The 21,876-nt window shown below is 41.7% G+C and overlaps 1 protein-coding gene and 1 pseudogene across 1 annotated transcript; one reads left to right on the forward strand and one right to left on the reverse strand.

Moving 5' to 3' along the window:
* Positions 1–17,967, forward strand: part of LOC149264000 (E3 ubiquitin-protein ligase UPL1-like) — a 165,527-nt pseudogene extending 147,560 nt beyond the window's left edge.
* A 93-nt stretch (positions 17,968–18,060) lies between these two features.
* LOC149264003 (uncharacterized) lies at positions 18,061–21,369 on the reverse strand. The gene is made up of 2 exons (XM_089393642.1): positions 19,519–21,369; positions 18,061–19,392 (listed from the first exon to the last, which is right to left on the reverse strand). The coding sequence occupies exons 1-2, from the start codon at positions 21,367–21,369 to the stop codon at positions 18,061–18,063; spliced, it is 3,183 nt and encodes a 1,060-aa protein (XP_089249768.1).
* Positions 21,370–21,876: the final 507 nt, after the last annotated feature.

The following is a 21,876-nucleotide window of genomic DNA, read 5'->3' on the forward strand; positions in this document are numbered from 1 at the left end:
CACCCTCCCCTACTACCTCGGGTGAGACCTTAGTCCATGCTTTGCGTGCTATTGCCGAAAGGGCCGATAGCTGCGGGATTTGTTTGGCTAAATAAATCTTCCAAACCTGGGTTAGGCCCAAACAAGCCAACAGTGAGACTGGTTAGCACTTTGCAAGATCACACGCTGACTTGGTATATTAAGTACTCCAATGATAACCCGAATGCTAAAGTAGCAGATATCCAAGTAGCACTAAATAGGGAATTTAGCAGGCGTAAACCTAAAGCGCAGTCGATTGTGGGATTCAAAGAGATCGCAATGCAACCAAGCGAGATGCCTTAGGAGCTGGATCAGAGGCTGAAATGAACATTTCGTGAAGCGAACATGAATTTGACAGATGGATAGCATCGCGAGTGGTTTGTGGCTTCGCTACTACCACAATTAAGGAGTGCCCTATCACAGCGGAAGATAACCACTCACGTAGAGGCCTTGGAGATTTCCATGAGATTACCTGAGACTCCGATGCAGGATCCTAATTTAGGAGTCTAACAGATCCATGCACAACTAAAAAATCTATGCCTTGAGATGAAAAGTCTAAAGTACGACAGGATGGTTCGACCAGAGGTATGCGAAGAGGTGTGGTGCTTGAAATGCAAGAATTAGGGTCATTGCAAAGACCACTACCCAGTCTTCACAAATTACCTTGCAGAAGGAGGACTGATGCCTTTAAGGCTAGAAGCTAAAGTAGGACCTAGTGCAACACCTACATTATGGTGTGCTATCTGTCAGGTAGCCAGAAAACATGCCACGGATAGCTACCACTTTTTACAAAAGTATGTGAAAACACCACAACAGTTGTTCTGCAACTTTTTCATATCGGTAGGACATGATGAGCGTACTTGCAGGAGCTATGAATTGATGATGGATATAACTCCCGCCTAGAGGATTTAGGTCAAAATGCAACCCCTTGACTAGAATGTAGGGATTGCACAGATAGGATTTCAAGGGTGCGGACGTGGTCGAGGCAGAGGAGGACCTGGTAGGGGTCGAGGACAATTGATTTGCTACAATTACAAATGACTAGGACACTATACCCATGATTGCACTAATACAACGCACCCGTTATACAAGTATTGCATGTTGTTTGATCATGAAGCATAAGATTGTCCTAAGCTGATAGCTTGGATATGTGACAAAGGGGCGCTACTACCTGGCACGACTCAGAACCTACAGATGATGAGGTTTGAGCCATGCGAGGAAGATCTGAACATAAATATAGTGTTTTGGAGTGGAATCGCGGTGGGAGATGACAAGGGGAAACAACCAGAAGATAGTACATGGGTTCGCAAGGCCTTGGTGAAAGAGGCTGAGTTTGATTTGGAGCACACTCGGGAAGCCTTCATGGAAGCTAAGGAGAGCTTTGCTGAGGCCTCCACTTTAGGAAGAAAAGATAATCCTGAGCTGGAAATGGACCCCTCTATGCTCACAGCTTTCTTGGAAACCTATATGAAGTTACCACGTGATAGTAAGGTTGTAAAAGGGCTACAAGAACTCATCAATAGATGTGCTGGAACCACGTCAGGTGAATCGCATGTAGTGCGAAAGATTGGAAAGCATAAGACAAGGACGGGATGGGAGATGAGACTGACCATGCAAATAGGAGAGTAGGAAATGGATCAGGTCATTTTGGACCTAGGTTCAGATGCAAATGTCCTACCAAAGTAGAGTTGGGAGCGAATGGGGTGACCTATGCTGCAATGGTCTTTGATTTAGCAAAAGATGGAGAATCAGTAGAAAATCATACCCATGGGGTGGTTGCAGGGAGTGACCATGGATATTGAGGGAGTGAGCGCATTAGTAGATTTTGAGGTAATAGAGATTGTTGATGATAGAAATGCCTACCCTGCGCTCCTGGGAATTGACTAGGCTACTGATATGAATGGGGTAATCAATCTGAAGAAGTGAAAGATGATATTTGAGAAGAAATCACTACACGTAATAATACCCCTGGATCCTGCTAAAGGATCTTGCTATATCAACCAGTTTGCGATTATGAAAGTGATGATGATCTGGACTGCATCTATAAGATAACAACGTGAGACCAAGATTGGGTGAATTCCACCGTGAATGGGTGGATTACATGGGATCGCGAGAGTCACTACACTTTGGATTCCAATCAAGAAATAGAGTGTTGGCATAATCGGTTACACGAAGTGACTATGCTGAATTGCAACATGATGACCTGGTCGCTACACTGTGTCTCGTTAAAGGTAAGAAATCTTCCTACTTATGATGGTCTAAATGAGGTAGATACCTTTTTGGATGCATTTGAAAGGGAGGTGTCGGAAAAGTAATGCTTCTAGGCCATAGACTGGGTACTGCACGCTACGCTCGCAAGATGGTGGGGTACGTACAAAGGAGGGTTTGATGATTGGCACGAATGTAGGAGGGTGATGAGAGCATGATTTGGGAAACCTAAGACGTGACTGACAAACAATTATGATGGACAGGATGATCCACACACACATCTAGCCAAATGGACACAGTCCTATGGAGAAAAGCCACAACTTGAGTGGGTGCACCTATTTTGTCATACCCTGGATGCTATCCTGATGAATTGGTATATAGAAATAGAGCTCCACCGTGGGACAAGTGAATGGGATATCCTATGCGAAGGATTCATGATGAAATTCAGTTTTGAGGATGGATTTGACAGTATTGATGAAGTGCTACAAGAGGTGAAAGCAGGCATCTTTAGCATACCGCAGGATCCTTTAGACCTGATTTAGCCGATGGGCTACTCAGCTGAGTCGCGCGCTGGACTATTATAATGTAACTGCTGAAGAGGAGGATGAAGACCCGTGGAAGATTAACATTCCAGAAATAGAAGGCCACCACGAAGTTCAGGGGCCACAGATTGAGAACCTTAATATAACCACGCCAGTGAGAACTAAACATGTGAACATTGGTATGGAGGCTGAACTCAAATTCGTGAAAATTGGAGATTACTAGGATGACGCGATGGTGGATAAGGTTACTGAATTACTTTGTAAATATCAAGACTTATTCCCGAACAAGTTTACAGTTTTGAAAGGAATAATTGGAGATCTAGGAGTGATGAAGATCACGTTAAGGCCTGATGCGAAGCTAGTCAAGCAAAGGCCTTATCCCCTAAAATTGAAATACAAGGAGAAGGTCCACTTAGATCTTGACAAAATGCTAGTAGTAGGCATCATTGAGCCTGTGGAGGAATCCAATTGGGTAAGCCCGATGGTGGTGGAAGAGAAGAAGCAGAAGGATGAGATAAGGATATGTGTGGATCTCTGAAAACTGAATGATGCTTGTGTGCATGATCCTTTCCCAACTCCATTCACAGATGAAGTGTTGGACAATGTAGGTGATCAGGAATCATATTATTTCACTGATGGGTTCTCTGGGTACCACTAAATCAAAATCGCTCCAGAGGATAGGAGAAACACAACCTTCGTGACTGAGTTGGGTTGCTTTCAATATACTGTAATGTCATTTGGACTAAAGAATGCGCCTACTATATTTTTGCGTGGGGTTGTTGCGGCATTCAAGGAATTTATTCATAATTTCCTAGAGGTCTATTTTGATGACTGGATTGTATTTGGGCTAGTTAAGCACCATGTAGCAAGCTTGCCCCTGATGCTGGATACCTATCGAGGATACTAGATCACGCTCAACCTCAAGAAGAGTCTGTTTTTCATTCCTTTTGGGAACCTATTAAGGCATGTAGTTTATAGGCAAGAGCTAATGGTAGACCCCACGAAGATCACGATGATTCTAAACTTGGAAGTGCCGAGGAGTGTGAAACAACTACACACCACTTTGGTATTACAAAAAGTTTATCAAAGGCTATGCCCAAATCACTACACTAATGGAAAAATTGTTGAATAAGGATGTCATGTTCTGCTTGAATGATGACTCTAAGAAAAAGCTTGGGTATATTGAAAGAAAAGATTGTTACCACGCCGATTCTAGTCTTCCCGAACTGGAAGAAAGAGTTTCATGTACATGTTGACACGTCATGTATGGCACTGGGGGCAGTACTAATACAAGATGGCAGAGAAGGCTTGGACCACCCTATCACATTTGCAAGCCACAGATTATCCAAAGCAGAGAAGAACTATTCAACCACTGAGCACGAAGGGCTAGCTATCATGTATGCGCTCCAAAAGTATCGACACTACTTGCTAGGAGGCCACTTTAAGATGTATACGGATCACTCCATGCTAAAGTACCTGGTCAATAAGCTTGTGTTGGGGGGGTGAATCTACAGATGGCTCTTATTGTTCCAAGAGTATGATTTTGAAGTTGTTGTGAAGCCTAGATGATTGAATGCGGGACCATACCATCTGTCGCACATCGAAACAAGGGGGGAACATACTAATTTGGAGGAAGGATTACCTAACATGCAACTCTTTGTTGTGAACATCACGGATGGACATTTTGAGGATATAATACACTTCCTAACAACAGGAACTACACTAGAAGGATACTCTGTCTAGATAAAGAAGGAATTAGTGGTGTGCGTGGCATATTTCTCTGTCATTGTTGGGCATCTATACAAGATGAGGACTAATGAGATACTGTGAAATATGTACTTGAGTTTGAACAAAGCAACATCCTCACTGATGCTCATGGGGGCATCGCGGGAGGACGTTATGCAGGGAGAGCAACCACATAGAAGATTCGATGTGCAGGGTTGTAGTGGCCCACCCTTCATCAGGATTCAAAAGCATATTGCAAGGCATGTGATGTATTTCAAAGAACAAGCAGGCCATTGTGGAGGGATGAAATGCCTTTGAATCCACAAATGACATTTCAACCTTTTGAAAAGTGGGCAATATATTTTGTAGGACCCATTCAGCCTCAAGGGAAGACAAGTGCGAGGTACATTATCACTGCGACAAAGTATTTTACTTGTTGGGTAGCAGCGTAGCCGGTGAAGGATTGCACAGGCACAACTACCACGAAGTTCCTATTTGAGCATGTAATAATGTGATTTGGATGTCTAAGAATATTTATGAATGATCATGGTATGCACTTCCTGAATGAGATGATGAGTGCACTAACGGAGGAATTTTAGGTGTATCACCAAAGGAGCACACCTTATCACCCACAGGCTAACAGGACAATGGAGGCATTCAATAAAGTGTTTGAAAACACATTGACCAAGGTATGCAATTCTCAGCGAAGTGATTGGGACCTACAGATACCTGTAATGTTATGGGCTTATCAGATGACATGCAAAAAGTTGATGGGATAGACACCCTTTAGGTTGGTATGCGAGGTTGAAGTGGTGATGCATATGGAATACATTGTGCCTAGTCTATGCATAGCAACACTCACAAGTATGACAGATCACAGAGCCCTGGAAGAGAGGCTCATGTAGTTGGACGAGCTCAAAGAAGAGATATTTTTGGCTGGATTACACCATTAGGTCCAAAAGCAACGTGAAAAAGTGTGGCATGACCCACATATTAAGCTGCACATCTTCAAGGTAAATGATATGGTTTTGTTATATGATAGTAAGTTTGATAAATTCACCAGAAAATTCAGGATGCACTGGTTAGGGCTGTATGTCATTAAGGATATTACCAATAGAGGCATGGTACATCTAGTCGAGTTAAATGGAGAACCCTTCCCAGGAAAGGTGAATGGAAGTTGATTGAAGCCATACACAAGTAGCCTGACCATCTAATTAGGGGACGGAAGCACAGTCTTTGCACTCTAGGCAGCTAAAAAGAGGCGTGGGAATATAAACTACACTACCCAAGTTGAGGAGTTGCGTAATGTTAGGACTGCACAAAGCAGCGAAGTGTCACAGGGTCTGTGACAGTGCGAAGACAGTTGTGCTAGCATGCAAGTCTGTTGAAAAGTGACCGTTAAAGTCACTATTCATGATTTGATGGTCAGTTTGAGGCCAAATGGAGTGGGAGTCATGTATTTAAGGTGAAATTTATGGGTTAGATTCTTGAAAATCTGCCGCCAATCTAGAATTAATGGGCCGAATGTGGGGGGAATGGTTGAATTTGAATTCAAAAATCCCTATAAATTACAAGTGGTTGTCCATCGAAAAAAACTTGGAATTTTAAAAATTCAGTTGTTGAACTATCAGTTGTGTATGGACCTTTCAAATTTCGAGGCTTTGAGAGCAAGTTCCATGTTTGAGAGATTTTTGAAGGAGATGCAGGACCTCCTGACTAGAATGATGTCGACACCCAAGGAAGCCGCACAGGAAATTGCAGTAGTAGAAGCCCTAGAGAGCACTAGAGTAATAGTTGAGGTCCCTAAATCACCCAGAACATCGAGACCTAAGAAGAATAAGCAGGCTATGATCCCGGTGCATGTCTCATGAAGAAACCCATAGAGGACCAAGCTCACCTTGCAGGAAAATGGGAAGGCCATTAACTTGGAGGCCAACAAGGAAGAATCTGAAGAAATCCTAGTGGATGAGGAAGACGTGGAAATGGAAGTTGAAACCCAGGGTGCAGACCCTATTACTCGGTTACCAGAATATGTTCCTCTATGCAAGGGCAAAGCAAGGTATGAAAGGACATAGACAAGAGCAAGAGCTCACTACAAACTTTGTTTCTCCCAGACGATATTTTTTTTGAGGGGCCGCACTTAGGGTGGGTTCCTGTCCTAAATTTTAAAGATTGGGACCTCACGGATCATGAGAAATTCTCTCATTTACCGACTTAGCAGCTAATGCGCCAATGGATTGATGTGACGGCTATAACGATTGAATTGGAGCCACGCACATGGCTCAAGGGTGTAGAGAAAGCTGAGTTGCTTAACCTGCTCTAGGTGTCGCATTACCACCGCGCCCCAGCAACTGTTTTTGTCATCAAGTAGCTGCTCTGCTTGGTGCATGATTGGTGTTTGTGGCTAGAGGAGCCCATTCCCATCACATACCACTTGATTCATCAGATCACATCACTGCCATACTCAGTGGAGGATCCTGCCAATATATCAGAAGGAAAAGGTGGCGAGCTGGCCCTCGTGAAAGAGATGAAGAAGAAGTTCAAGTAGGAGAAGAAGAAGTGAGGATGTGCCATCTCCAGCGTTAACAACCCTGTAGTCAAGGTAAAAACACAAATACTACCAGGGAAGCTGATGCAGAAGTGTCACGTGGATGAGGTGCCCGTGCCTATGATTACACTGGCAACCTAATGCATTGAAGGAATCCAGTTCAACTGGGCGAATTATCTATGTGGCGAGTTCCATGCGAAGTGTCGCAAGGCACAGGAGTAGAGCAAGACATTTCACTATGCATGGCTCTTGTTTTTTATTGTACTGATAGCATGGGACCTTTCCGAAGATAACCAATTCCCTTCGATCGCTCCGGACCTTCCACTGGCAGTGAAGTAAGCTTCATTGTGGGCGACCAAGGATGTGTAGTGAATTAAAGATAGCAAGCTATTTTGGATCTTAATGGAGATGAGTATCTGGATGGGGATCAATCACAAGCTATGGTTGTCACCCATGGTATACACCAGTTTACAGATCTTTGTGGAGTTCAAAGTAGATTTCTACCATGTCTTTATCAGGGCGTGGAAGGACCCTATGAAGACATGGCATAACCTACCATATCTGGTGACTGATGATGTAATTTTCGCAGTCCTTGGTTCTTCGCCATCAGAGTGGCGCTCTCTAGCTGACTCCATAGTGGAAATGGAAAAGTCTACCGTTCAACATAAGAAGGAGGAAACAAAGCTTTGAATGGCGCAGCTGGCTGAGAAGCACAAAAAGGAGGAAGTAGAGGCTAAGGCCGGGGCAGGTTTTAAGTTGTGAAAGTGGCAGAACAATAGAAGATAGGTGAAGAAGAACGTGAAGGACAAAAGCCACCTTTGCCTGGGGCTGAGGCAAAAATAGAGGAGCCAAAAGAACAAGGTGGCACAAACCCACAGATGGCGTCCACCCAACTCAAGCATCCACTCCTGCAAGAGAAGGCAGTGTTGTGGAAGAAAACTAAGGCTTCAAAGACATCCTTGGACCCAATCACCCTCACAGAGGAGGATTTGCATGATATCGGAGAAACGGTGAGGGATGTCATCGTGGAGGCCCTCCAGTAGTTTGAATAAAAACAACAGTTAATATTGGGGGATCTCTAGACAGAGCTACAGGAGTTGTAGGTTCACACTCCACAGGCTGGCATGGTGTCCACCAGCCTCGCGATCGACACTTCAGCTACCAAGTAGATTTTGCACACAAGGGTGACCAACACGATAGTGCTACGAGACAGGGCACTTACTACAGAGAATGAGGCTGACAAGCCCATGATCAACAGCTTAAAAGGGGTAGGATTGAATATGGTCGTGCTCCCTTGAGAGACTCTCAACCTCTTGCAAGATGGAGTCACCGCGAAACTCAGGGCCTGGGAGAGTCGTGCTCTGCAGGTGATGAGAAAGTAGCACGTCAACATCGAGTAGTTGAGCCTACAGCACAATGAGACGGTGGAGCAGAATAAGTAAATAATTCAGGTAGTGGAGGAAGCTTGCCGAACGGTCCGGGAGTTGGACATTCAGGTAGAAGAACCAATGGAGGCACGCATCTGCAAGTTAGCCACATGGGTGCGCGACACTTGAGTATATATGGCCCAGGTTCAGTTGGAGCTGAACCTACAAATTGTAGAATTGAAATTGAGGGTTCATCCTTCAACTCAGTCGGAAGTGACGGAACAACGTACCACCACTGTTACAACAGCAATAGCGGTGGTTGATAGTGCAGTGGCAGACTGCATGCGGCTTTTCGAACAATCCTTCGAGGTCCTAACCACCCTGTAGGAGGACCCGAATGTAAAGTTCTTGGAGACAGTGTGTGAGCTACATCAAAAATATGATGAGGTCAAAGGGACCGCATAGACGGTTACCCTTACACAGAGGCTCGCACGGATGCAGGAGGCAAAGGCACTCAAGGAACAGGTGGATGTTGCTCGGCATAAAGAAGCAGTCTTAAAAGAATTCCTATAGCCATGGATAGATGAGGGTTGTGTGATCATAGCCTCCATTGAACAAAAGCTCGTGCAACTGCAGACAATAGTCACCAAGCAGCGAGTGGAAGAAGTCTAGCAGGCGGCTGCTCAGTGCACCTCTGAAGTTACAGTGATCCAAAAAAAGCTGGGAGGTCTTTGTGCTAAGATCTTTGCACCTACAGAGAGACTCGAGGGTGAGTCATGATGTTTGTGTTGGGGGCCTGTTGGGCATGGGATCTCCCAAGGGTAGTTTTGGGGCTAAAAGCCCATATTTTCATCCAAATTTTGAAATCCAAATGTAAAGACTCCGCATTTTGTGGTCATGGAGCACGTAGATGTTAAAGAGTCATAGGGTTGTCTACCATTATTTTGGAAATGTAATGTTGGCTATAGAAGATCTACCCAAGGTTCGCAGACCATGGGATTGTATAAATAGAGCTAAGCTCTAAGTAGTTAGAGGAAGGGAATCAAGCAATAATGATCGAACTTGTATGAGAGATATCTTTGAAGTAGAAGTCTAAGTTTTGGGTCATAGCATAGGTAGAGGCTCTGTAGGTGAGTACGTAGAGGCCTAGAAGTCTATAGCTGAGTGTGTGGACCCCTACAACTGAGTGCGTAGGGTGGGTCAAGTCTATAATTATCCAAAAGTATCAATAAAGAGAAGTATTCTACAATTTCTATGTCTTTATTTCCTATTTATGCATCTAGTTATGTTTGGGTATGAATTTCACTTATAATTCTTATATGATGCGTGAATATATGTAATTGTGTTGGTTAAGTGAACACAAGTAAGAACATCTGTTTACATGAAGCTAACTAAGATCTGTAATAAGACAAGTAAGATACTTAGCATAGTTTGGGAAATATCATAGTTCACTACCCTAGCAACACAAAAGTATATCAGCCCCAGGTTAGAGATGCACAAAAGTCGATTGTATCCTTTTGCGAAGATACTGAAGGGTGGAATAGAAGGCTAAGAAAATTGTGCACAAGCAGGTATAGCTGGGATAAACCGACATCACAAATATCTCAAGGGTGCAGAAACTTGGTTCTAGCATCCCCCCATACTGCTTCAAGTGAGACTTCAGTCCGCGCTCTGCGAGCTGCTGCCGAAAGGGCCAGTAGTGTAGGGTTTGGCTAACTAACACTGAACCTAGGTCAGCCCCCCACAAGCCAACACCAAGGTCGATAGGTTGAGCCCTTGAATTGTGAAATGCATAGTTGGGGCCAACCTGTACTACACATTGTACAGTTCCAGACACCAATCTTGGAGCTTCAACCTTAGGATTGCGTAGTGCTGATCTCGATAAGGAACAATCAAGCCAAGGGAAGTGCAAATATGCCCAATGGAGGAGTGAAAAATGAGCATAACTTAGTGATACTATGATATTGAGTGTAGTTTTGACTAAGTGAGGATAAATTGATGAAAAACAAGTGCAAAAATGCAACAAAGAGTATGAAACTCAAGTATGTGAGGAGAGTCGCTAAGACAATGACTGTTTGTGCAAAAACAAGAAAATCAATGTGACACTTATGAAAGGAGAACGAAAGAAAAAATCAACACTTATACAAGCTAAATCATTTTAAAACACCAGTAACCAATAAGAGAAACAAGTGAAACAACACTCACACAAGATAAATGACAAAAAGTGACAGAAAAATGGAAAATAGTGATAAAAAAAAAACTCACCTAGAAAAGCAATGACAATGCTCCGAAGGTTCCTTGATATCTTAGGGAATTATAGATATTGATGATCGAATGTACAAATGAGATATAGAGGCATATATTACATAGAATTGAGAAAATTGGAATTTATTACACGTATGCCTAAAGTCAAGGAAAAGGCAACACTTGGAGGAAGTTTCTAAAAATAGCGAAAGTGCCTCCTTCGAGATACTAAAAATATATCCCTATTTCATAGGGATTCTTTTTCCCTTTAGTTTTTTCTTTTCTAGGGGGAAAATTGCCATGCACACTATCGGGAAAGACTGCGAAGTTATGGGGATCTGGGAAAATTTCTGGTTCAATGTGCACTGCATAGCTTTCTGAGCTTAAAGAGGGTTACACAATTTCTGGGCTTAGTGTTAGGTTTCCTTCCACGAGTGCGCAGTTTCTAAGCTCAAGGTTGACATCTAGTCTGACCTGCACAATTCCAATCATCAAGGTTGAATTCCTTCCATGACTGTGTAGCTTTTGAGGTCAAGGCTATGTACGAGTCTGAACTGCACAATTCCAATCATTAAGGTTGATTACATTCAAGGATTACATAGTTTCTGGAGGCAACCCCATAACGATTGTGTGGCCAAGTAGGGATATCATCTTGTGGCTTAGAATAATCAGATAAGTTAGCAAACACAAGTGAAAATGAAAAGATAAGTCTCAGTCAAAGCACAAATACTTGGATCATTGCTAGATGAGTTGTTGTGGTTAAGAAGAACTGCTCCAAAATCAAAGCATAGGAAAAATTTTGGAGGGTGGTTGTAGCTGCTACAATAAGATCATAATATAATATATTTCTTTGTTAGTTCTCTGTTACTTTGTGACTCTTCCTTTATTCTTATGTTGCAAATGTTCATGTGAGTTCTTCTATAAAAATGGGAAATTCTAATGGTCATGCAACTGAAAAAGTACGACCCCACCAGATTTAGAATATGCGTCAATTTTTGTGGGATTAATAAAGTTATTGTAACTAATCTATTCCCAATTCCTTTTTCTTACAAAATAATAAATGAATTAGAGAAACCTAACTTGAATAGGAGATATAATGAGGAGAGAGAAAGCACATATGATTATGTCATGGGAAATAACAATAGACAAAATACAAGCAAAGTAATTGAGTGGATAGGTCCAATCTACACATGCCACAGAATCCTAGGGCCACATCACAGTTATAATGACATCATCCATCAATTAAAATTATAACGAAAGCAACTGCCAAATATTTAGAAGAAGGGAAGCCGCATGATTCATAAGAACCAAATGGTTTGGAAAAATTAAATCAGCATGCAACGAGATGTCTGATGAAGGTGGAAACAGATAGAAATTATGACACAATGAGTTTGATTCCTATCAACTCAGTCAAAATTTTAGACTTGCTAATTTCTCTTATGAAAGTTTACCCAAATACTATTGGCATTATGATTCTGGTATGGCTCTATGTTACAGGTGTTGTACTTGATGGCAACTCACTCTAGTGGAAATGTTTTGTTCAGGCTCTCAAAATGTTGGAAATTAAGAGGTTCGCAGGTGAATGGTTCAAAAATTGCGGACCCGCAGGCACGCCGTGCAGGAAATGCGGTCATACCCGCAGGTTACTCGTTCAGAAGGTGCGGTCCCCCAGTTCACTCACTTCAAGGCAGAGAAGCGTGCTCACGTGGGTTTTCTTATGTTTGGCCCGTGGTATTTGGCCCGTCATTCATGATCCTATGGTTTTGGCCCATGGTATAGGATCTAATTTAGCCCTGGTTTGGATCCCTTGTTTTGGTTATTTGATGGTTTTGCCCCATGGTGTGAATGAGGGCTTGACTATAAATAGAGAAGGAGATCACTTGGCCAATGTATCTTTGCAAAATTGAATATATTAAGATTTGAAATATTGGGTTATCGGTTTAAAAAGCTTGATCTATATAAAAGTGAAGTTGAAAGTGAATCTATGAAGTGTGATCTCTCGGGCGCATGATCAGATTTGGGCATTTGACTGTCAGTGGCTCTTCGTAGGTTTGTTAATTCGGCCCTAATCAGAGGTTCGCAGGCGATCTGAAGGCGCAGTGCGGGGGTACACAGTACAGAGGAAGGCACAGTGCGTGTATACGCAGCGCAACTGAAGGCGCAGTGCGGGGTACACAGTACAGAAAAAGGCACAGTGCGGGGATATGCAGCGCAGCTGAAGGCGCAGTGCGAGGTACGCAGTACAGAAGAAGGCGCAATGCGGGTTTACACAGCGCAGCTGAAGGTGAAGTGCGGGTATGTGCAGGTGTACATTGGTGAAGTTGCGGACCTGTCTTGAAATATTTGTTGGCTGCCTGTTTTCTATTTGCTGCTGTGTTCTGGGTTTAGGTTACTGGTGTTGTTTTTCTGTTTACAACATTCTGAGAAGTTTGGGTGGCTCATTGGATTGATTGTATAAGGAGATTGGTTGATTCACATGTACTTGATATTTATTTGATCCAGTCTGAAATTTAATGAAAAGTGGTCCTTGAAAGAAAAAGAAGTAGGGGGTTGTAGCTCCCTTCCAGGAGAGACTGGAAAACGAGAGAGATTTGTAGCTCTCTGCAGGTTGTAGCCTGTGTACTGGTAAAGGACTGCACCAGTAAAAAATCATTGTAAAAGGAGTTTCTAATTGAATGAAGATAGAGACATATTGCAGCAGGTGGTTTTCACCCACATTGGGTTTCCACCTTATATCTGGTGTTCTTTTGTGTGACTATTTGCTTTTCTTGTTCATGCTCATTATTTTATGATACTGACATACAAAGTAATGATCAATATTTGAAGAATTATTCAAAGTATAAATAAGGAAGATATATTGAAAAGAATTTGATAATACTGATTCACCCACCCCCCCTCTCAGTATTATTTCCAACAATTGGTATCAGAGTAGGTCCTTCTGAAGAAGCTTGATCACTTGAAGGAAGATCTAACATCATGAGCAACTACGAGAGGGAAGCATCAATCAGGCCACTAATTTTTGATGGGACAAACTTCGTATATTGGAAGGTAAGAGTTACTGCCTATCTTCAATCTTTGGGTACAGAAGTATGGGACATTATAGAAACAGGGTATACTTTTCCATTAGCTACACCTACAGATCCAGCTGAGAAGAAGAAATATGAAACAAATGCAAAGGCGGTTAATACTCTTCTAGGATGTCTATCTCAATCTGAATTCGTGAAGGTTATGCAATATAAATCCGCAAAAGAAATATGGGACAAGATTGTTTTGAGCTACGAAGGAGATGAACAGGTAAAATGTGCAAAACTTCAAACCTTCAGGATTCAGTATGAGAATCTCAGAATGTATAATGATGAAAGTGTGGCTAACTATTTCCTTCGGGTAGATGAGATTGTTAATTGCATGAAAAACTTGGGTGAAGAAATAAAATAGGTTGTTGTGGTTGAAAAAGTTCTAAGATCATTGTCCCCCAAGTTTGAATCTAAAATGTCTGCAATAGAAGAAAAGGAAAATCTACGAACTCTTACTATGTCTCAGCTACACGGAATTCTAACTGCTTATGAAATGAGAAAAGGAGGTCCATCAGATAGGAGAGAAGCTGCTTTTAAGGCTTCAGGCAAAGGAGACTACTATGAATCAAGTCACGTGCCAGAAGAAGAAGAAGAAGAATCAAATTTTGTCAGAAATCTTCAACGGGGTACTGGAAGGTTCAGAGGTAAGCTACCTTTTAAATGTTTTGCTTGTGGAAGAGTAGGTCATTATGCTACCAAATGTTCTCAGAAGGATAATATTGACAAAGGAAAGGAACTTGCTAGATGGAACAAGAAACAGAATGCAAATAAGAAAAGCTACTACACTCATGAAGACAGTGATGGTCTATCAAATAGTGATGAAGATGAACGAGGTAATGACTATAAACTTTTAATGGCATTTGAAGATGATGATTACATGGATGCTATAGATGTGGATAGTTTTTATGAAGAGATTTCTAGACTCAAGACATGTATAGAAGAAAAGAATATGATCATTGATACTCTACAATTTCAAATTGATGAAAAAGAAAAATATCTTGAAAAGTTAGAAGGTGAAATTGTTGGCCTTAGAAAAGAAATTGAGAAAACAAAGGCTATTAATCTTAAGTTTGCCAAAGGATCTGAAACTCTGGATGAGATCATCAATGTACAACATTCTCCGCTAAACAAGACAGGTCTGGGGTATAATGGAGAAACATCTCAAGCATCCACCTCAAAGAGTTATCTTGATGCAGCAAGAAGGAATGAGCAAAAGCACAATGGAGATCACCAGGTAAAGCAGGGACGAATTACATCAATAACGAACAAAGACTATCAGGTAAACCAGGGGCAATCTGTCTTAAGGGTGAACAAAAGCTACAACCAGCCACAGGTAAAATCTTCTCAATTTTCTTCAAGAATGGATGACAATAGAAATTACAATCATTTGGTCGGTAGATTTGATAATCGCAGAAGTTTCTTCAATGGGCAATGTTTCTCTTGCCATAACTTTGGTCACAAAGCAGCTCAATGTGTTGCATATAAAACAATCATGACTAGAGAAGCTCAAAAACAAAGAAGTATGACCGGGATTACAAAAAGGACCTATAACAACTTTTCGGCTCTTGAAAATGAAGTTGAATGTTCTATTTGCAATAACTTTGGTCATGAAGATTCTGAATGCAGGAGCAGGTTTCAGCAGACAAAGGAACAAGCCTCAAGCACCAGAACATGGAGAATAAAGGAACCACAAACAGAAAGATGTGGGATAGCATTTTATGCAGATGGACAAGAAAATCTATGGTACATTGACAGTGGATGTTCGAAACATATGACAGGTGATAAAGAAAAACATGAAACATATTCTGCTTTAGAAAAGGGAAAGAAAGTTTCTTTTGGAAATGATACTCCTGCAGCTATAAAAGGAAAAGGCACTGCTCAGTTAAAAGAAAAGGTCAAAGCTGGAAATGTTTTGTATGTTGATGGATTGAAGCATAATCTTCTAAGTGTCAGCCAGATGTGTGATCAAGGAACCGAGGTGATATTTAGATCAAACGGATGTCGTGTTCGTGATCTTGATACAGGTGAAACAGTGATCAAAGGTAGAAGAACTCCAAATAATCTATACATATTTGAAGAAGGACAACAACAATGCTATTTGAGCAAGGATGATGAACACTAGTTATGGCACCGAAGGTTGGGGAATCTAAGCTTTTCACAAATAAGGAAAGCATGCAAATATCAAGCAGTTCGTGGTCTTCCAGATATCAAAATTCCAGACAACACCATATGCAAATCATGTCAGTTTGGAAAGCAAACCAAAACTAACTTTCCGGAGAAGGAAGGATCAGCTAGCATGCCTCTTGAGCTAGTCCATACAGATGTATGTGGTCCATTTAGGAAAAGGACACCTCGAGGAGAAGAATACTTGATATTATTCATTGACGATTTCTCCAGGTTTTTTTGGTTAGGACTTATGAAGCACAAAGATGAAGCATTCGAGAAATTCAAATCCTTCAAAGCCTTGGTTGAAAATGAATCAGGTTACAAAATTAAGTGCCTCAGGTCTGACAGAGGTGGAGAGTTTACCTCAAATGAATTTTTCGATTTCTGTGAAGAACATGGGATAAGAAGAGAATTCTCTACAGCTAGAACTCCTTAGCAAAATGGAGTGGTGGAAAGGATGAACAGAATAGTCCAACAAATGGTTCGTGCTATGCTGGATGAGTCTGGAACTCCCGCAACTTTCTGGGGTGAAGCTGCATATGCTGCGGTTGTTATTCTCAACAAAACAAATGTCCGAGTGAACAGCACTCAAACTCCTCATGAGCTCTGGTATGGTGAGACTCCTTCAGTAAAGCACTTCAAAATCTTTGGGAGCAAATGCTATATTAAGAATACTGATGAGCAACTTGGCAAACTTGAACCTAGAGCAGATGAAGGCATTCTTCTTGGTTAGTCTCCACACAGCAAAGCATATAAGTGCTACAATAAAAGACTTGGAAGAATTGTTGACAGCATTGATGTAGTGGTTGATGAAAAGGAATACATTCCTAGGCAAGTAAATCATGAAAATATCGAAGAAGATGAAGACTACCCTCAAAGACAGAATGATGAAGAAGAAGAACCTTAAGAAGCACCAGAGGAATAGATAAGGATAGAAGAGAAGACTCCATCCTGGTACGTTAAGAAGAATCATCCAGAATCTCAGATTTTGGGGCAGAAAGAAGCAGGTGTACAAACAAGAAGAACATTTGCAGAAGCTTCAAGCTATTTGGCATTACTCTCCTCCACTAAACCACAAAATGTAAAAGAGGCATGCAAAGATGAATGTTCGGTCAAAGCAATGGATGAAGAACTTGAGCAGATCGAAAAGAACAACACTTGGGAGTTGGTTCCTAGACCAAAGGATAAGAATGTTATAGTGACAAAATGGGTCTTCAAAAATAAGTTGAATGAAAATGGGGAAGTAATTAGAAACAAGGCAAGACTTGTTTGTAAAGGGTATGCGCAGCAAGAAGGAATAGATTTTGAGGAAACTTTTGCTCCTGTTGTAAGACTTGAGGCCATCCGAATGTTCCTTGCTCTCTCAAGCTTTCAAAAGTTCAAAGTATTTCAAATGGACGTGAAATCAGCCTTTCTGAATGGAGACTTAGAAGAAGAAGTATACATTGAACAGCCAGATGGTTTCATTCTTGGAAATGATCCAAATCTTGTATGCAGACTAAAAAAGGCTCTCTATGTCTTAAACAAGCTCCAAGGGCTTGGTACTATCGTTTGGACAAATATCTTCATCAACAAGGTTTTTCAAAAGGATCAGCAGATAGCAATCTTTATATAAAAATTGAAAATGACAAATTGCTAATACTTTTTTTTTCCGGAGAAAAAAATCAAAACTTTTTATTAATGGTATAAAAAGTTACATTTTTCGGAAAATCATCATCAAACCACCAAGAAGTGGTATCTAAACTGATAGGTCTGTTCCCTAATTTAGAACTGTGAGCAGAGATAAGAGGGACCCATAGTCAACCTCCAACTTACAAACCCAAGAGTAAAAACGAATACAGAGGATCTGAAACTGTCGCTAGTGAGCGAATTTAACTGTTCTGGTTCTCTGAATCCATACAGAAGACTTCTTCATGACTATGTGGCCTCCTTCAATAAACATATAAACAGTCACGAATATACTGTAAACTTTTTTTTATGAATGTACAGGATCAAAAAGAACTCTGTTTCAGCATTTTATGAATGTACAGGATGCAGGAAAAGCTCTGTTTCAGCATATTGTGTGTGAGATATAAAGAACTCGGCCCTCCTGAAAACGACACCATGGAAAGAAGATGACCGTAAAGCATAAACGAGTTTCAGTTGTGACATGTATTAGGAAAAAACCATCAAAGAGGCGGAGCAAAAGGAGGCAGCTGTGATGTGGTAACCTGCCCCTGACTTGTTTCTTCTATAGACCAACTCCCCGTCGCTTGCTGAAGGCCATTTTTTGAAAGCTGGTCTGCAGATGCATTGTGTTCTCTGTAAATATGGCAAATAGAACAGTTGTTAAAATGAGATTTTAGAGAAACTATATCATCTAGGATAGTCTTCAATATCTGATTTTGACACATGGAATTGCCATTAACCCATTTAACAGCGTTCATGGAGTCACCAAAGATTTGAATGGACAGAATATTCTTTTTTAATGCCCAGCACATGAGGAGACGTAATGCAGACATTTCTGCATAATTATTTGATCCTTGACCCAGACCCACAGAAGCTTTAAAAGACTGATCGTGGTTCAAATGAATACATATTCCAGCACCTGCCCTGTTTTCTTGGGATGCACCGTCGAAGAAAGCCCAAGGAGAACCTTCCTTTATCGCTGGAGGACTGTTTCGATTTTGTGCACTTTTTGGTTCAGGAGGAGGGATAGAAGAGTATATGGCCACACAGGTTGATGCAGTTGTTGTTGTAGTTATGGCCTGGTCTTTAAATATGCTATTATTCCTTGCAAGCCATACACCCCAGAAAAAGATTGGGGGGAGGTTTCTGAGGTTACCATCGGGGTGGTTGTTCCACCAATTTCTCCACGCATCTTCTAATGGAGCGTGTCCCCAGTGAACTTTTAATTTTAACAGATCTGTTATCTCTCCCCAAATTTTTAAGGAAACAGCACAGGTTGTGAAAAGATGGTTAATAGTTTCCTCATTCGCCTTGCAGAGAGGACATCTCCCCGGCCCTATGAAGAATCTGGACTGTAGAGTGTCCCATGTTGGGATTTTCCTCTTCAACATACACCATAGAAAGATCCTGGATTTCAAAGGACATTTGAGTTTCCATAAATTTTTCGACCACCACTCCGCAGCAGACCATCCTTTCTTCTCCATCAGGAAAGAGTAACCCTCTTTTGGAAAATAATTTCCTGTTTTTCCATGAGCCCACATCAGCTTGTCATGTTCATTATTTATTCTAACATGGGAGCGATGGAGTTCTTCAACATACGAGGACCATTCAGGATGCCATCTAATATTTAATCCAAGGTCTTCGGCACTTTTCCATGCCTGTCCCCATATGTTTGACTGACCCACTTTCTCCACTTGATTTAGAGTGAAAATGCCTCTACTTCCCAAATGTCTCAAGAGGCCAGGGGAGAGGGCAAATGATTCGTTACAGCCAACCCAAGGATCCCTACCAATTTTTACATTATTCCCATCGCCCACTTTCCACGCCAACCCCTGTTCTATCACTGAGAAAGCTTCAATTGTTGCCTTCCATATAACTGAGGACTGTTTCGTTTTCTTCTCCTAACTTCTGATCCATTCCTCCAGGGGGGTTGGATCAATATATTTTCTTTTGATCACCCGGGTCCAAAGGTTTTCCATTGTGATAAGTCTCCATCCAGATTTTGCTGCCAATGAAAGGCTGAATTCTGTTAGTCTCTTGATTCCCCATCCGCCCCACTCCTTTGGTCTGGCAATCTTGTCCCATGCCACCCAAGGGAGAACAGATTTTTCATTTGAACCTGCCCATAAAAATCTGCTACAGAGCCTTCTGATCTTCTCCATTATGCCCTTTGGGATCCAAGTTAGAGCAGCCCAATAAACAGGAATGGCCAATAAGACGGATTTTAGAAGTGTCATTCTTCCTGCTCTCGAAAGCCATCTAAAGCTCCAATGGGATATTCTTGCTTCAATCTTTGCTATGAGCCAATTCCAGTCCTCATTTCTGTAAGCATCCGGTTTTAACCAGAAGCCCGGGTATTTAAAAGGAGAGGCCAAGGGCTGTAAATGGAAAGGGAAAAGATCGGACATTGTATTGCATTCTCTCCTGTTATATCCTGCAACACACACTTGAGATTTTCCATAGTTTATCTGTATTCCTGTAGCTTTCATAAATAGATCAATAATAATTTTATATTCCTTGAGTTCGTCATAAGATCCATTAGAAAAAATCAGAATATCATCAACAAAGAGCAGGTGGGTGATATAGAGGTTTAAGGCCACCTCAATACCTTTTATCTTGTTTGACCTTCTGACTTTGTGGATCAGTCTACTAAGACCTTCAGCCACAATCAGGAAGAGGAGAGGGGATAAGGGGCACCCTTGTCTGAGACCCCTTTGGCTTTTGAAAAAAGGGGATGCCGCTCCGTTGATCAGCACAGCAAAACTCACATTGGTAATGCATCCCATAATCCAGCTGGTGAAAGAGTAGTCAAAGCCCAAATGTGTGAGCAGCAATCTGATATATAGCCAATTGATACGATCATATGCCTTTGAAAGGTCTATTTTAAGGACTACTCCTTTCTTCTTCTTTTGTTTGATGCTATGAAGAACCTCTTGGGCGACACCAATCGCCTCATGTATTTGTCTGCCTTCCAAGAAGCCAAATTGTTCCATTGAGATATTTCTGGACAGAATTGGAACAAGTCTTGTTGCTATCACTTTGGCGATGATTTTGTAAATGCAGTTACAAAGAGATATGGGTCTAAAGTCTTCAAAGGTCTCCGGATCGTCTTTTTTAGGAATCAGAGCGATGAAGGTTGAATTAAAGGGTTTGTATATTTCCCCTTTCAACCTCGATTCCTCCACTACTTCAGTGATATCAGACCCTATCTGATCAAAAAAATGAAGGAACAGTTCAATAGTCCAACCATCCGGACCAGGGCTTTTGTCCTTACCCATGCTTTTCATTGCCGCCTCAACCTCCTCCTTGGTGACAGGGCTTGATAGCTCAGCTGCCTCATCCTCCTCCAGGAAACTAGGAAAACATTGAGCTGTCCTCATAACCTCAGCTATTGTAGCCTCTCCTGAATCAGAAAAGGTTCTTTGGAAGTGCCTCTGACCCAAGCCCGAAAGTTCTGAGAAAGTTTTTACCACCCTACCTTCCTCATCTTTAAGGCTCCAAATTGTGTTAGCAGATTTCCTCCCTTTTGCATAGTTATGGAAAAAACTTGTATTTTCATCTCCTGATTTTAGCCATATTGCTCTGCTCTTCAGTCTCCATTCCTCTTCCTTTGCTAGAAGGATCTGATTTTGGGCTTTTTCCAGAGAGAGGATTCGGTCCTTAGAGTCCTGCGTGGAGTATCCATCTGCATCAATGCTTTCCAATGACTTCAATTCCTCCCTGATTTTTATCAGATCTTCATTTTGCTGTTTTTGTCTTTCTTTTGCCCAAGAGATGGTTGCTTTCTTTAATCTCTTCAGATTTTCCATAAATAAGAAACTCTTACAGTCATTTGTAATTCTGTCAGGATGGATCCATGTGGATTTAAAAAGATTGATGAAAGAAGTTTCTTGCAGCCATGAGGAATTAAATTTGTAAGGTGCAGGAGGCTTTGGGGGGGGGGGGAAGAGAGATCCAAAAAAATCGGGAAATGATCAGAATTCCCGATCTCGTCAATCCATTGCCGAAAAAGAGGCACTCTTGTTATAAAGCCTTCAGAAAGCAGAAACCGATCTAGCCTTTTTGCAATCCTGTCCTCCCCGGCTCGTCTATTTCTCCAAGTAGGCTTTAAATTAATCGGGATTGGATCGATGAGTTTATTATCTGTAAGGGCCTTGAAGAAGAAGTCCGTCAGGGGATCCTCCCTAGCTGATGGACCCCATGCCTCTGCTCTGCCCAAAGAAAAATTAAGGTCCCCACCCACAACCATCAAGGGCTTGTTCATCAAAGATTTTGACAACAAATCTGTCCAGAAATGTTCCCTCCCTTGACATGGG

Source organism: Pinus tabuliformis, chromosome 6, assembly GCF_031772625.1.
Source record: "Pinus tabuliformis cultivar Carrire ecotype Pingquan chromosome 6, CPIR1, whole genome shotgun sequence".
In the NCBI taxonomy this organism is placed as follows: domain Eukaryota; kingdom Viridiplantae; phylum Streptophyta; class Pinopsida; order Pinales; family Pinaceae; genus Pinus; species Pinus tabuliformis.